We start from the raw sequence: 17,651 nt of genomic DNA, 5'->3' as shown, positions 1-17,651 counted from the left end.
TGTGGACATGACAATATATATAAATGTAAGCAAGCTTGAGGTTTTCAATCTTGTGCATTTTTGGATGTTGCTGTTTGGGATTTTTACCCCCTTTTGCCACAAGGTTGGTTCATGAATGAAATCCCACTTTAATATCCTATTTTCTCTCACTTACATGTATGCTGGAGAAAGTGGAGTTGACCTGGATGTTTTAAGCACAGGAACTGGGAATTTCCAGATAGCAGGAGAGCTCGTTTTCCATTTCAATGGCATGTTGTCACCACGGTACTACAATAACAGTAAACAGCGTTTCCATAACACACTACCAACTAGGACTTCCATTCCACACTGTACTGACACAGCAGTGGCTGCCGCGGAGAAAAAGCAAATGATTCTGCCAGAGCCCTTAAACTGATGCTTCCAATCTGTAAAATAGGGCTGCAAGGTTCCTCCTTTGAATCCTCCTGTCCCCTAAAGCAATATGATGATTCTATCATTCTAACTCAACAATAGTGCCACCTCGTTAGGAAAGCGTTGACTGCAGTATATTTTTTTAAGACTGCACTGTGCATACCGCACAATGCAGCTTTATTTAATAAAAGCAGGTAGGGTTTTGTTTTTTATTGTATTGTTTTAAGCTTTCATTACCATTGTTCTACCTTAACAGGGATACTGCAGCTCTATACTATATTCTGCACCTATTAACCTGATTTCTGACCAATAGTAGCAGGAAAAAAATAGATGGGTTTCATATAAAATGAAACAACATACCTACTCAGAATACACTTGTCATCCTCTGAACATTCTTCTTTTGAGCTGCAACAATACAAATGGGATATAAACCTCAGCATAGCCTTAGGCCACAGCTAATAGAGATCAGTGACTAAATTCGGCAGCCTGCTTTCCTCCTGTGCAAGCTCTGGCCACACAATACAAGAATGCCATTATGGGAAAAGCCCGCTTAAAAAATGCCAGTCTCTCTGTTTTCCAGTTAGAAGAAGGAAAAAATGTAAGAACAAATATAAACTGCTGCAGAAATCTACACGTTCTTCTAGTAGCTTCTGATTCAAGTTGCTCTCCTTTCCCTATTCTTATTTCCAAGCCGGGATGAGCAAAATCTCATACATTTACAACATGCTGTGGTAACACGAATGTCACTCTGGCTTCTGCAGCAGAGAAGTACAGAGTAGCGTGCTCTTAATAGCAGTCCTCAGAGGGACGCTATCAACAATCTAATTCAATGCTGCCCTCCCCTTCTTCTCTCCCCCTTTCCCCTCCCATTCACCCCTCACTCCTCCCCCACCCACAAACAGCTCACAAATTGCCTAGAGGAGAGACTAATGCCGCTGGTGAGCAGGTGTCCAGCAGGGACTATTCCAAGGCTCAGCAGTGAGTCCACTAACCTCTAGGGGTTACTGACTGACAAGGAGGTTAAAAAATTAAAGCTGCCATTAAAGGCAACTTGAGGCATTTCATGAAAGCGATGAAAAATACAGGATTTATCTATATTGTTTTAAAATACTTCCAGAAAAATAGCATCCTAAGTGCCCCGAAAGCAATTATTTTTTAAATGGTTCATTGTTTATTTTATTTTTTCCATTACCATTTATTCCCCCATACCCTCTTTTACCTGTGTCTGTTTAAAGCACCAAATTCACAAATTTTCTACATAAATCTAAGATAAAAAAATAGGACAACTGTTTATTTTCAGGCTGAGGAATTGTACTTCTGATGTAGTTGTCACCATCACTAAATATCTAGCTTCACAGCACCCTTCCACTTCTACCTAAAAACAGAATTATCTGTCTTCATTAGTGAAAACTTAGTAAAGGCAGACTATTATCAACACAAAATCCAATACCTTTTTAAAAAAATCACTATATTGACAAAGAGCTCATATTTACTTTCAAGTTTATATCTAAACAATAAACTTGTGCTTCCAACTTAAGTAGTTGGCTTTCAGATATTCTTTCCAAATTATGACTTGTTTCTAAAAAATTAAGATTTATTTCTTAAGAGGCTTCCTCATTTGTATTAAAAAATCACAGATCAATGTTTCTATAGAAATATACTACTATTGAAAATTCCAGAATATATTATTTAATATACCGAAATACAGATTGAAATCAGCTTAGGTAAATCACAAGTACCTTCCTTTAAGATACACATCAATATTCAGGCAAAAAGTATTTTTTTATGAAACCCAAACATATACAGGGCAGGACAAAAGTAGGTTTACAGTTGTTTGTATGGAAAATAATGCAATAATTAATATATAATAATACAAGAATAAAGTCTGTGTTTCATATACACACAACTGTAAACCTACTTTTGCCCCACCATGTAACATATGCTTTATATATAAACACATTTATATATATATGGAGAGATTAAAAGATTACTTTGAAACATTGACCAGTATTGCATAAACCTTATTAAATATTAAATAGGTATCAGCGATCACCACCTTGCAGGTAATTTTTATTTAATCTACCTTGTACAAATAATCCCCCCCAAAACTAGTCAAACATCTTAAAGGGTTAAATTATGGGTCCAACTCTTTTTAGTACCCCCACACAAAACTGTCTTATAGACATCTTCAAAGGAATCACAGAAAGGAGTATTTATCCACACCATACCTTGGTGACAAAATATTTCTATAAATATATGTATAATATATTAATAAATTATATTATACACAATTTGCATGTATAATTACACACATGTATGCAATTATACATATATGCATATATGTGTATAATTATATATGTAATTATATAATTGTATATAATTATACATACAAATTATTTTATAAGATAAAATATATAAATACATATAATAAATATATGTATAATATGTGTAAATATGTATATAACTATTCAGATTTAATTAAAAGGTTAAAAAACTACCACTAATACAAATAAACCATACTGAATATTTTATATTATAAGTCTTTGTGTAATAATTCTTAATAGTTATGGGCCAAAAAGGTTCCAGGTACAACCAGCAGTGGCAACTTGTTGGAAACCCCAACAATGAAACACAAGTACCTGCACACATACTCAAACAAGTTTGGAATGTCCCAATCCAAAAACCTAAACCATTCTCAAACATTTAAAACTATAAAACATAAAATGGTTGCAAATTAGCTATCTGTAGCAAAAAAAGTGGTGTTTTAGAAAAGAAATTCAACCACATTCTAGCTTATGACAATACTATGATTGCAAATGTAACTTCTTCCTGAGAACAAACAACCCAAAACTTAGCTATAAAAGCATGGTGGTGAAGTGTTCAAGGAGTTTATCTATAAGGACTATTCAACATTGATGAATGGGAAATAGGGTGAGTCTAGAGTTTTCCAAATTTTCCAAAGGGAACCTTTACAAACAGGTGAAGATCACACTATTGCAAAGGTTCTCAAGTTATTATTCTTCTGTGAACAATCAACTGATCTAGACAAGCAACATATTCTTTGTCTAATATCATTAGGGTCCAAAGAAATCAACCAATACCACCAAATCAACTATGCCAATTTTCAATCTAGATTTCTTTCAGACTTAATGGGCTTTTTAAGACTTAAAGTTTAGAACCTGTTTTTGTGGTACTACAATAATTGTAATATTTGTTCAAAGTGAAAAGCAAATAAGCCTGATTTCCTCCACCCCACCCTCAGCACTCTTAAAGAATCCCAAACCCTAAAAGCATGATATCTGATGATGGATATTTACCGATATTCAGTCCTTTTGTTTGAATAAAGTGCTAGGTGTCATCTGTAATTAACTCTCATGAACAAACAACTAGTGTGCAAAAGGCTTTAAAAATAATTCCTTTAAGTAGAAATATACTTTACACTATTAATTTGTTTAACAACACCATTCCTCATCATTTAGAAATAACCTTCAGTCAGGTAAAATCACTGCAATCACAGATTAGCAGAGTCCCAATTAATCAGACTTTACTACCCTGACAGTGACTCCAGTAGCAACCATTACATTCTGGAATTAAAACTGTTTCCACATCAGAGTAAAAGGAAAAAAAATAAACATATATTTTAAATATAATTCTATACAGGTTCAGTGTCCCACTACTTTAACACTTAGACTGAGAAATGTCAAAAACCTTCATTCACATTATAGGAAACATTCATTTAATTTATAGAACACTTGCTTTCTATTATAGACAATTGCATAAAACAGGATAGAAAGACAACATACACAAAAGCTCTTCAAAGCATTTTATGCACATTAACTAATCACTTAAAAATACCTGTGACATGCACATTTCAGAGATGTAATAAACAAAGGACAATGCGGGGATTTGGCCAAGGCCACAAAAAGAGACATTCTTGGCCAAATCTTATAACACAGAATTCCCTGGTTCCCAATGCAGAAAGAGTATTTTTATAACTTTTAGAACTCTTACAAATCATCTTACTCAGTACCCTCATGGTATAAATGGAAAAAACAAAAACAACTAAAGCCCAGAGAAGTTAACTTGCTGATGTCACACTGCTAGATAGTAGTAGAAATGGAACTAGAAACCAAGTGTGCATCTCTGAGTCCATTACTGCTGCTCCAGAATTCCTACTACTCCTCCTTCTTGATGAGACCATTCCATAAGATGTGGGTTTCTATATGAAGTCAACCATATTCTATAAATGTTGCAGTATAGTCTAAAGAAACAGAAACTACAGAGAGCTATTTACTCCTAGAAATATATATATACACTCAAAGATGGAAGTAGAAGAGGAACACCAAAAATACAAAAGCATGAAGAAAGACTATTTCCTAGACTTCCAGGAAATCCAGGAAGCTCAGAGAGTCCCAAAGAAGTTGGACCCAAGAAGAAACATACCAAGGCACATCATAATTACATTAGCCAAGATTAAAATGAAGGAGAGAATCCTAGAAGCAGCAAGAGATAAGGGGACAGTCACCTAAGAAGGAGTTCCCATCAGACTATCAGCTGATTTCTCAAAAAAGACCTTACAGGCAGGAAGGGGCTGGAAAGAAGTACTCCAAGTCATGAAATCTAAAGACCTACATCCAAGATTGCTCTATCCAGCAAAGCTTTCATTTAGAATGGAAGGGCAGATAAAGTGCTTCTCAGATAAGATCAAATTCAAGGAGTTCATCATCACCAAGCCCTTATTCTATGAAATGTTAAAGGGACTTATCTAAGGAAAAGAAGATAAAAAAGATGAACAGTGAAAGGACAGCAAACTCACAGTTATTAACAACCACACCTAAAACAAAAGCAAACTAAGAGGACAGCTAGATCAGGAGGGGAACCATAGAAATGAAGATCTCAAGGAGGGTTAGCAACAGGGGAGTGGGAGGAGGAGAAGGTGGGAGAAGGTACAGAGAATAAGCAGCATAGACGGTAGGTAGAAAATACATAGGGGGGAGGGCAAGAATAGTAGGGGGAATATAGAAGCTAAAGAACTTGAGACACATACACATAAACTAAAGGGGGGTAATGGTGGGAGAGGGGGTGTGCAGGGTGGAGGGAAATAAGGTGGGAAATAGGACAAGTGTAATGGCATAATCAATAAAATATATTTTTTAAAATAAATAATAAAATACATCCTAATTTTCTTAAAAGAAAAAAGAAACACTATTTCCAAATTCTTAATTCCAGAAGGTGTTATATCATTTCAAAAGGAATGATCAGGGAGAAAAAGATAAGTAAAAAATTAAACCAGTCATAGTATGAAAAAAAAGTGAAATATATATAACTAGTACTCTTAATTTTTTCTCAATGTAAATTTTTCTAAATGACTTAATAGGAAAATTTAAGTTGTTGAAGGACTGCTACAATTTATCTCCAGTGCTGTCTCCTCATTAAAGGAACTGGCTAATATGTCTGATCTCTCTTTTCTTATTTTCCTGATACTCTTTAAGAACTGACCTACCTTTTTCTTGCAAGTTTTGGTTAATCCTCAGGTGTGTATATCCAAAGACTAAATAGCACTAAGCACAGTTTATGTGAGCAGAGACTATGTAATCTTCCCTTCAGTCCTGATGATATCTCTTCACACTAATCTGGGATATCCATGTTATTTGCATTGCTCAGACAAGACTGTAGATCATGCCAAATTGTATGCTCTGTTTATATTCTACCAATCAGTAAAAGTATTTGGACACAACAAGTAGGACTATTAAACACTGTAAAGAACATAAAAAATAACTTCTGGACATCAGAGCAAAATTCTTAATACATTCAGGGCTTCTTATTATAGGAAATAGAAGCGTTCACATGAATGGCTATATATACTTGTATGTATGTTTGTATCTCTTTCATTTGTTTCAGGAAATTGAATATTAAATATATTCATATTATATTAGATATTCAGATATGCAGTCTTGCTAAAACCAAAATGGAAAATCCAAGATATATCTCAAAGAAAACTACATTAGAAAGTCATCATTCCATTTTTTCCTGTTTTTTTGTTGTTGTTGTTCAAGTATAGTTGTCTGAATCTTCCCCTCACCACTCCCTCCACTCCAGCTGTTTTTTATAAGTACCTTCTCACATGTCAATTTTCTTAACAGAACTGAGTGAATCCTTATAGCTCCTCCAAGAATTTCTATAAACTATTGTAACTATGACTATGACCTGGATTAATGACTTGTGCTCTTCACAACACAAACAAGTAGAAAACACAACTGTTGTGCAGGCACATATTCATGGACATGCATGTGTATATGTATGAAAAATTCTTCATGCCATTGTGGCATAAGTAATGTACTCTCCTGTCTTTAACATTTCCAAGGGGAAGAAGGGTACTAAGTTGTCTGGGGCATGTGTGTATGTGTGTGTGTTTTGAGAGTGTATAGAACAACAACAAAAAAAACCCAGTAAGCTGATAAGCAGGAAACAATAGGTAATGGGACCAAAGGAGGAAAAGGTAATGACTGGAAGAATGGAAAGCCAGAATGACAGTGGTTCCTGCTATTTATGTAGTACCTTTTATAATTAGGGTTCAAGTGAAGGAGGTTATGGGACTAAGAAGTTTGGGTGGGAGGACAAAAATACAGAAGGACTGACCAGATAACAAGGAAGATTCAGTTACTGAGGACTCAATGACCTACACATTCTGACTGCCCTTACTCTCTCACTACAGCTGAACAGAATATTAGCAATGAATGGGAAATTCAGAAGTTTTTATCCTTCCTTCTTTCTTTTGTTTTCTGTAGGATCCATATCCCTTATGGCTTTTTTGGGGGGACTACCCTTGAGTGTTTCATTCATATATGATTCCCCAATCCATATACCCATGTAAGTCTTTGTACATCTTTGACATGCATAAACAAATTCAATTCTTAAGTATTCCCATTCATTAATAAATTCCAAACCAAAGTGTTTGTTTGTGTTACGAGTTGTAGCGGGAACCAATGATTTTTAAATGTAAACTAATTTACAAACCTGAATTTTCATTGAACATTTTTAAATTGAAAAAGGCAACTTAGAGAGTTTATCATGGCCAAATAGGGATAGTGCATCCAGTACTTGAATAAGAGGCTATACTGTTACCACACCCTGTGCTCCAGTCATGCTACTCCATCTGCTTTAAATGCCTTCCCCAAACTCTTGCTCCTCCTTCCAGAAGGAATCCCTGAATCCATCTTCCTATGGAGCACTATTCCTGGCACATTGGAAAGCACACAATAAATATTTGTTGAGTAAATTGAAAAAGAAGTTTATAAGCAGAGGTGTGATTAAATAAGAATTGTGTTGAACTGAAATAGAGAACAGGCAGACAGGGACCACAGGGGAGAAGGGAGGGAATTTCAGGGGAAAAGGGGAAGGATTCACAGGAACAAGTATAAAGGACACATGGATAACAACTAAGGGGGGTGGAAATGGGAGGGAGATGGGGAGCACTGTCGGGGGTGGGCTAGGATGGGAGTAAAAGACAGAAAACTGTACTTAAACAATAATTAAATTAAAAATATTTTTAAAAAAACTGAATATAAAAAAAAGAATTGTGTTGAAGATAGGGTATATCATGGAAGGTTTTTAAAATGTTGTTATTGATTCTGTTGTTACTAAAAGCAGGGTTCTGGTAAAAGAAATACTCATCTGTTGATTTGACAGTTTCAGGCTGTAAATCTTTACAATGAAGAAAATATACACATTAACTAGTTAAAAATAAGTATGTATTCATGAAAATCATCCAAAACACATGCTTTCTTAATGAAATAAATGCATCACTATAGTGATGATGAATTGCTCTGATGAAAAATCTCCTCTTTCAGCAACTTCCTAAGTATGTGCTTAAAACAAAATATGCCCATCATTGTTGGATTTTCTTAAGTGTTTGTACATTAAACCTGCAAACTTATCAAAATAAAAAGCCATATAAGATGTACAGTATTACTGAAAAAAGTTAAGAATGTAGCTCTATAACAAAAAAATATATTGACATAAAGTTTTTCAAATAGTGCCATGACTTTGTTTTAATTTTGGTGATATCAGATAGAGAAACAAAACTACAAAAGTTGCATGAAGACAATGTAGTAAGCAATATGACTATTGTAATTTTTGTAAATTCTGATCTATTTTGATATGAGTAAATAATTTCTAATACTCTTTATCTATAATGGTTAAAAGACTTTTCAATAATAAGCACATCACATACCCAATCTCAAAAGTCATGCCAGTTAAATACAGTAATCTTTGCTATATTCTACATTCTTTCAGAAATAACTATACTTGTATAAAAATCTGAGTTACCAAAAGACCTTTAGAATATTATATGACATTTTCATCAATATCCCAAGGAAAATAAATTAATGCTATTATTTTTAAATTATATTTATACCTTCACAGCCAAAGAGGAATTACAACATTCAAATCTGCACCATAAATGTTATAGCTAAAAAGATCTAGAAAATTACCTAGTCTTCCCATCTCTTTCTCCCTCTTTATATTTGTAAACCTTGATTTCAAATGCTTATGGAGCAGTCATAATAATGTTTTGCTAACTAGAAGCAAACACTTTCATGGAAAGCTAATCTTAATAATCCATTATGATTATACAACATTATTTAAAGTTTCCATTGAAAGGGGCCCTTTATATTCAATTGCTTTAATTTTGTTTTTACCACTTGCCAAGCCTATCCATGAAAACTTTAAATTTCCTGTAGAAACTATTGTTGACTAAAAATAAAAGGTTTCCTCTAAATAATGAGTGAAAAAATCTTAAACTCCAAAGTTGAATCAACTTCAAACTTGAACCTTGTGACACAATGCCATAAACACAGGGCTCAATAGTTTTCATAAAGGTGTTTGCCTACTATGGTGAGACCCAAGAGATTTAGGAACCACTTCCATTTTCATGACTATTTTGAGATCCTTCTCATTTTCTCATTTAGAATTCTTCTCTTGGGTGATTTTAAGTTATTTTTTCCTTAAAAAGATGAAGGTATAGAAACAGTTATACTGAAACATGTCAAATGTATGATGGTAAATTTAAATTATAGAAGCTAGCCCAAAAGTATATAATTTCAAATTGCTATGCCTGAAAAACATATTTAGCAATTCAATGATAATCTATGTTCTAAGGTATCACTAACTCATGTTATATAAAGTGTCCCTGTGTTAAAAACTAATCACAACATTATTTCTGAGCTATACCTAATTTCTTTACTTGGATGCAATGGCTGTCCAAAGGGGGGAAATAATTTCTTGTCCTTTATTTAATGTTCTATTACTGACTAAAGTAAGTGTGACTTTGATACAAGGGAATAAAAATCCAGTCCATCTTTTAGAATGACCCTAGGTTTAAGCTAGGTGCAATTTAAATTTGGGTTTCCTGACTGTCTTTTTAAGTCTACTTTGACCAGTAAGTTCAGAACCAACCACTTTATGTCTTCAAAATCAAATATTTTAAATAGTCAGTTATTTATCTTGGAATTCTGAAGCTACATAACACTTAAGTAAAATACACCTTCTCTCTATGTGGCATGTATTTATTCATTCATTCTTTATTCAGCTTGATCTAAATAAGAGACACTGTTGAGCATTTTGGTGTGTCTTCCACTACAGTATCTGGCCATTTTGTTTAAATTCCTGTGATAATATTTGTTCAGTAAATGAAAATATCTATGTTTTTGAATTTTCAGAATACCAATTTTTGAGATTCATATTTTCAAAGCACAGAACATAAATTGTATTTCAAAGAGCATGAAGAGGCAGCAGAATCAAGCTTAAACTGATACTCTAAAGAGGCAACAAACATTAGCAAATTGATTGATTAGGACCCTGTTTTTGTATTTGTCAAATGAAACACATTTATTTAACCTGAGACCTCCAGTATATTAGGCTTTACTGACAATGTAAGATAGTAGACTCCTTTAACTTGACAAAAACCAAAATCAATCAACTCACTATGCCTAGCCCAAAACATGTAGAGAAGACATGTGCACTGAACTAGTTTGATCATCAGTAAGTATTGAAAAATTATGACTTTGCTAGACATTACAAGTATACAATGTTCCCTGGCTGCAAATCCCTTACAATCTAATCAGGCAGACTAAATATTCACATATAAAACATGAGTAAGCATACATATATTACTACAGTAAGCCATACCTATCCAGAATCCTGGATAGCATAATTCAGCCATTTTTTAAATTAATTTAAATTTAAATCTGGAATAGTTAAATCAAAATATCACAACTCATTTCTTTTTCACCTTTCAGTAGAAATCTTTCCTCCCTTTACCTTCTTCAAGCGTAAAACAAACACAAGCCTTTAAAAAATATCCCATTGTCACCATAATGCCCAATAGCTGTTGTGCTGTACCCCAGATGTAGATATAGCAATATGCAAGTAATATCTGTCATTCCTCACCCTGGCCTGATTCCTGCCCCCATGTTTGACATGGAATACTAAAGCTACTGAGAGAAAAGTGGCTCTTTTCTTTGCATTCGAACACATATACCAAGAGAAACGTCCTATACCTTGAAGGCAGATGCTCTCAAACTAAAGTATGCATGAGAATCACATGGGGCCCTGGCTGGTGTGGCTCAGTGGGTTGAGTGCTGGTCTGTGAACCAAAAAGTCACCAGTTCAATTCCAGGTCAAGGGCACATGCCTGGGTTGTGGGCCCCACGAGAGGCAACCGATTGATGTTTCTCTTCCACGTTGATGTTTCTCTCCTTCTCTTTCTCCCTCCCTTCCCCTCTCTCTAAAAAATAAATATAATCTTTAAAAAAGAATCATGTAGTGTGAATATTTAAATGTAGAAGTCTGAAGCCAGTAGTCTCAATTTTAAACACATATGCCAACTGATTTTCATGACTATTCTATTAAACTTAGAGGAAAATTGCTTTAAAATCAAGGTTGTTAGCCCCACTCAAGATAACCCCAGCTATAGCAAGATTGCTTTCTCTCTCAGTTCCTTGCCCTCCTTATCATATTAGCATCGGTTGTTCACCACTAGTTGTCAGTCTGCACTGTCCACAGCCATTATCTTGCCTTTCCACATTCCAGATCCTTTGAGATCTGAGAGAGTCTGAAAGCAAGATCTCCATCTGGCTGATAGGCACAGAAGGAGACAGGTACAAAACACAAAATCGTGAAGTACAGCAATTAGGAGACAAAGGTATTATCAACTATACTGATGTACAAGATTGAAAGGTTAAAAACTTTTTTCAAACTTTTTCAATGAGGAAGGATGCAGAAGAGGAGAGAGCTAGGCACCTGTGGTCTGGCTACAGTTCTGCCACTAACTAGCTTTGTGACTACCGGTGTTGTCTTCCCTCATCCCTACAATAGGGAAGCTTCCACTTTCCTTGCCAGACTCCCAGCCATGTTATGAAAACCAACTGAACTTGTATTTGTGAAAGCACATTGGTAAATACAAAGCATAATATAATTACATGTGGTGGTTTTTAACAGAATAATTTATCATCTTTGTCTTAATAAACACAGTGCCTTAGACATTATTGTAAGTTTTCTTGATGATTAAATGTCTTCTAGTATCTCAGGGTCTTTTTTAATGAAAATAAATTCTCACTGGCAAAAAAGTAAAGGAAAATGCAGACCCTTGGACATACCCTGAAGTTGATTTTTTGAATATGTCCTTGAAATCGGCTTGTTTTAAAGACAATTGCCTCCGTCTCCTGAAAGTGGAGTGCAAAAAAATCTGGTTAATTGTGGCTATATTGCATTTTGTTTACATTTTTCCAAACACACTCTGCAAATATTTTACTTATAATTAACAAATCATGTTTATAAATCCCAGTTAAGACCACACAGACCTTTTAAAATATCTAAATTAACATTTTAAAAGACTAGAAAGCCATAAAATTCTATTTGTTTTTAAAAGCTCTCTTAATGTTTTAGAAAGTTCAGAATAAAGATTGACATTAAATATAACATTTATTGGCAACTGATCTAAAAGACTACACTAGCCAAATTTGGACACAAGGAAACACTTTTCTATTAAATATATACTCAGCCTTGGAATGCTTTGTCATTTTGTAGCTTTGTAAGCCTAAAGATCAATTCTTCACTGATATATTGTTTTTCCATTAAAAACCTAAACACAACACACATTACAAGCTTTCAGAGAACAGATGGATAATGTTCTCCTGTGTTCGTTCACTACCAATTTTCTTATTTTCATACTGGTTGTAATTAATAAAAACATATAAATAGATGTACTGTCTCCAAACAGAAGATTTTGTTTTTGTGAAGTTCTGTTATATGCCTGTCTCATTTGGGCTAATACAAAAGGCAACAGTGAACATACTCTGGTACTGCCTCAGGAATGCAGTTTTAAAGAGTACTACAGAAGCATTGCAGTATATGCATTCAACTCTCTTTAAAAAATAAAGTAAGCTGGAAGGTGTTTGAGAAGCTCTAACACAAAATTGAATTTATTTACATTTATTTCACTTATGCTGTTTTTAGCTTATAAAAGGTAAATATTACTAGTCATTACTCTTATTTAACTTTGTCTTAAAATAAACAATTTTGGCTTTTTTTCTGGGTCATCTCAAAAAGCACTATTGCATTATTAAAGGCACAACTAAATCAAAGTCATAGCCTAACAGTATCTTTAGAAAGACCTTGGCAGAGAACTTATACAATACCCTCAATCTAATGACTTCTTATGCAAAAAATAGGTAGCAAGTATTTTATTTGTTTTTTAAATAGTAAATTCAAAACACCTCCCTATGATAACACTATTTCAAAGTCTATTAATGTTATACATATTAAAATTATTATTTTTAATCATAAAAATTACAATGGGTTAAATTCATATTTGTAATGTTTTAACACTAAGTCCCACCATGCAAATAACAATGACATATTTTTACTTAAAATACATTAAAGTATCTTTAAATACAGCTTATTTTATATTCCTATTAATATTATTCCTTTCTTTTGTGTATTTAAGAAGAATCTGGTGTGCCACCTTCTGGTAACTGAGTGAAATTATACATCTACACAAGTCACTATCCTTTATTTTAACTTTTAAAATACATACATATATATATATGTATTTCTAAGCCTGTGTTACATTTAAACTATATAAAGAAAGTTATACCACAGTCTGAAATAAAGTAAAATTTCCTTCATGATTTTTTAAATTGAAGCTTTATGTATGCTTTCTATGATTTTTGCATGGTTACCAATATGTCTCCTCAATTCTACAATACATACAAAATTGATTTTTGTACACCGCTTCACAGCCACACATGAAAACAATAGGCTGGCTATTTTAATGAATAAGTAACAGCAGTAAATAAAGAAAGAGAAAGGTATCTTACCAATAAGCCCATTTTTCTCTTAAGGTTTGAACTCTCATCATTTGTCATGTTCTTGTGGATCCCTCTCTCATCAAATTCTCTGGAGTTTTAAAGTTAAGAGCTGTGATGCAGCTAGGCTCTGCTACATAGTAGCGCACCCCAGTGCATCTGCCTGGTATAGCACTTCAGTTGTAGTCCCAAAAGCAGAAATGCTTTATATATTTAAAAATCTATGCACTGCACACCTTCCCTTCATAGAAAATTGTATTCAGCGTGTTTGAACTATTTCCATATCTTAATTCCTGATCATATATGAAGATGAGAACCATACGAATTTTGAGCTTAGCTCCACAACACTGAATGGGAACAAAATGTTCATCTTCAGAGCAGAGGTAGGGTGAGGAGATACTAATACCAGGAGATCTGGCTTACAAAAATACATGTTTACCTGAAAGTAGCCTTAAATCTTTATTACCTTTAACTCTTCACTCTCTAGAGTACCTAGTAGCTAGTCATTAAGTCCTATCCTTTATTCTTTATTGATTTTCTAGAATTCTACCCTCTAATATTTCTTCAATGTTTTAAACAAATGAGCTACTTCAAAAAATACCTATAACTGATCTCTCATCTTAAATATATCAATCACATTGCTTTTAGATGGCTCTCTTAAAGTACAGCTATATTGATTTAAAGCAAATATTCAATACATATTTGTCAAGCATTTGCTACATATTAGGTGGTTACTCTGTGAGGTGATATGGATGTGAAGGAGAATGAAACACAACCCCTTGCTCTCAGGAAGCTCCAGTTGAATAAGAAAACAGACATGTACTCAGAGATGTACAACACAAAATATGGTATAGAAGCCTTAGTGGAGATTTGAGGGAGTGAAACATGCTAGAAAATTTGGAAAGTCCTCAATATGACTGGAAAGAGGTTAGGGTACATAGCATTGAGGTGGTGAATTTTAAGTTATACAGAAGACCTTACATGCCAGTAAAGAGGCTTGGATTTTATCCTATGAGTTGTGAGAAGCCATTTGTTGACTAAATGGATCACACAAGGAATTAATCAAGCAACTATTCCCAGCACTAAGAACTCACCACAAGCTGACCAATCTAGTCTTCCAGTCAATTCACTGTCTAGTATTCCCTAACACAACTTCCCATTCTATATCTCAAAGCTTGCTTTGTTCATTCTCACCTTTGCTTCAGAGGTCCTCCTGAATGAAATCTCTTCACTTTTCTAAATTCAACACATTCCTCCAGAGCCAGCTCAAATTCCATTATTTTCTGTAATGTATTCCATTGTAATTCGAGTCTACAGTTTCTAAGTGTTCCTTCATTAAACCATGCATTCTTCCTAATGTTTAGTATACGATATTCAAGAAACCTTTTTGGCTCTTTGTCTACAAAGTGAAAAAGGATGGTGAGGAGATGATACTAAGGCAAAAGTCAGAACCTGAGGGCAAGTGGCCTAAAAAGCACACCTCCCCAGACTTCATAGTACACACTAATATCAGTAACTGCCTTCACCACTCTCAAGTCTGAAAAAGAAAGGATATGAATTGTGAAAAGAACTGGATCTGTATTGGGCACCAACTCTGCATTGCTATGCAACAGTGCTCTCATTCCGAAGTTTTAAGGAAATGATGGGAAAGGGATACCAACAAAATAGCAGAATGATCGATCGAGCTATGATCTTTGTGGAGGAGAAGCTATGAGGGTGGTGGACTGTGGTTGTGTTTTAGTACTTTCAGTAAACTAAGAGAATTCACCTGAAGGTTCATGCAATAAACACAAAGAATTCATGAAGACCACAGAAAGAGATGGGAGAGTCAGGATAGGGTATTAGAACCAGAAGGTTTAGAACCTCATAAGGAATTGTGTGGGTTCAGAATGAGCCACCCCAAAATATGCCTCAGTGGTGTGTACATTATTTTGAGCTAGGGGCAACCAAGAGCCAGTAGGCTAGAGAGAAACTTCTGCTCTCTCCTTGACTATATAAAATAACTTAAATTAGGAGCCTGGCTTGCAATAAGAGTTATCACCTGAAATGATTTTTACCTATCAATATGGCAGGGCAAACTATGAATTACTGAACATGTGTTCCCCCTGTATAATTACCTTCCGAAGCCTTAAAGCAGGGGTGTCAAACTCCTTTTCACTGGGGGCCACATCAGCCTTATGATTACCTTCAAAGGGCCAAATGTAATTTTAGGATTGTATAAATGTAACTATTCCTTAACAGTTAAGGAGATGAAATTACACATTCAGCCCTTTGAAGGCAACTGCAAGGCTGATGTGGCCCCCAGTAAAAGTGACTTTGACACCCCCCGCTAAGGTATATTACCTCAACCCTGCCTCAAAATGTCTTAAATACTTCACTTTCCCTCTCTGTCTCTGACCCTCGACTGCATGTGGGGTCTCTGACTCTCATGTGGGGTTCCCATACATATGTATGTATTAAACTTGGTTATTTTCTCTTGCTAATTTGTCATATGCCTATTTGATTATTAGAGCAGCCTAAAGAACCTTGAGGGTAGAGGAAAGTTTTTTTCCTCCCTCATAATATTTTTTTAATTTATTTTTTTATTGATTATGCCATTACAGTTGTTCTATTCCCCCCTTCATTCCCCTCCACCCTACCTCCCTGTCCCCATTACCCCCCCTTTAGTTTATGACCATGTGTCTCAAGTACTTTAGATTCTATATTCCCCCCCATCTATTTTCTATCTACTGTCTATGCTATTTATTTTCTGTACCTTCTCCCCCCTTCTCCTCCTCCCACTCCCCTGTTGCTAACCCTCCATGAGATCTCCATTTCTATGTTTCCACTCCTGATATAGCTGTCCTTTTAGTTTGCTTTGTTTTAGGTGTGGTTGTTAATAACTGTGAGTTTGCTGTCCTTTCACTGTTAATCTTTTTATCTTCTTTTTCTTAGATAAGTCCCTTTAACATTTCATATAATAAGGGCTTGGTAATGATGAACTCCTTGAATTTGATCTTATCTGAGAAGCACTTTATCTGTCCTTCCATTCTAAATGAAAGTTTTGCTGGATAGAGCAATCTTGGATGTAGGTCTTAGGATTTCATGACTTGGAATACCTCCTTCCAGCCCCTTCTTACCTGTAAGGTCTCTTTTGAGAAATCCACTGACAGTCTGATTAGAACTCCTTTGTAGGTGACTGTCCCCTTAGCTCTTGCTGCTTCTAGGATTCTCTCCTTCATTTTAATCTTGGCTAATGTAATGATGATGTGCCTTGGTGTGTTCCTTCTTGGGTCCAACTTCTTTGGGACTCTCTGAGCTTCCTGGATTTCCTGGAAGTCTATTTCCTTTCCCAGATTGGGGAAATTCTCCTTTATTATTTGTTCAAATAAGTTTTCCACTGGTGGCTGTTCCTTTCCCCCCTTCTGGTACCCCTATAATTCGGATGTTGGAGCATTTAAAGATGTCCTGGAGGTTCCCAAGACTCTCCTCATTTTTTTGAATTCTTGCTTCTTCACTCTTTTCTGTTTGGCCATTATTTGCTTTCTTCTGGTCCACTCCATTGATTTGAGTCCCAGTTTCCTTTTCATCGCTATTGGTTTCCTGTGCAATTCCATTCATTTCAATTAGTTTCACCTTGATATGTATATCTAATTTGTGGCTATAATCAACCAGTTCTGTGAGGATCCTGATCACCAGTGTTTTAAACTGTGCGTCTGAGAGTTTTGCTATTTCTTCATCGCTTAGATTTATAGGCTCTGGGGCTTTGAAACCTTCTTGAGCCATTTTTGGTCTCTTCGTGCCCTTTAAGTGTGAGGAGTGGAGCCTTGGACTCCCAGGTCGCTGGGTTGTGATGCTGTATGTGGGGGCGTGGTCAGAGTGGGGAAATGGCAGCGCCCTCCCTGTTGCTGCCGT

The 17,651-nt window shown here is 35.1% G+C and overlaps 1 protein-coding gene across 7 annotated transcripts in view; it reads right to left on the bottom strand.

The window, feature by feature from the left end:
• Positions 1 to 17,651, bottom strand: part of KLHL13 (kelch like family member 13) — a 263,980-nt gene that overhangs the window by 99,085 nt on the left and 147,244 nt on the right. For 4 of the 7 annotated variants that reach the window (XM_037146000.2, XM_053657445.1, XM_053657442.1 and 1 more), the window contains one exon: positions 12,048 to 12,113. The exons of 2 other annotated variants lie outside the window; for them this stretch is intronic. In XM_037146000.2, the coding sequence (XP_037001895.2) occupies positions 12,048 to 12,113 (66 nt within the window). Of the gene's footprint in view, positions 1 to 154; positions 279 to 12,047; positions 12,114 to 17,651 lie in introns of those variants that run through there. One more of the 7 variants, XM_053657446.1, reaches the window with a different exon arrangement.

The sequence above is a fragment of the Artibeus jamaicensis genome, unplaced genomic scaffold (assembly GCF_021234435.1).
Source record: "Artibeus jamaicensis isolate MK-2021 breed Jamaican fruit bat unplaced genomic scaffold, CSHL_Jam_final scaffold_378, whole genome shotgun sequence".
NCBI classification, from domain to species: Eukaryota; Metazoa; Chordata; class Mammalia; order Chiroptera; family Phyllostomidae; genus Artibeus; species Artibeus jamaicensis.
Note: the sequence above shows the minus strand (reverse complement) of the source record. Positions and strands in the feature narration are given on the sequence as shown.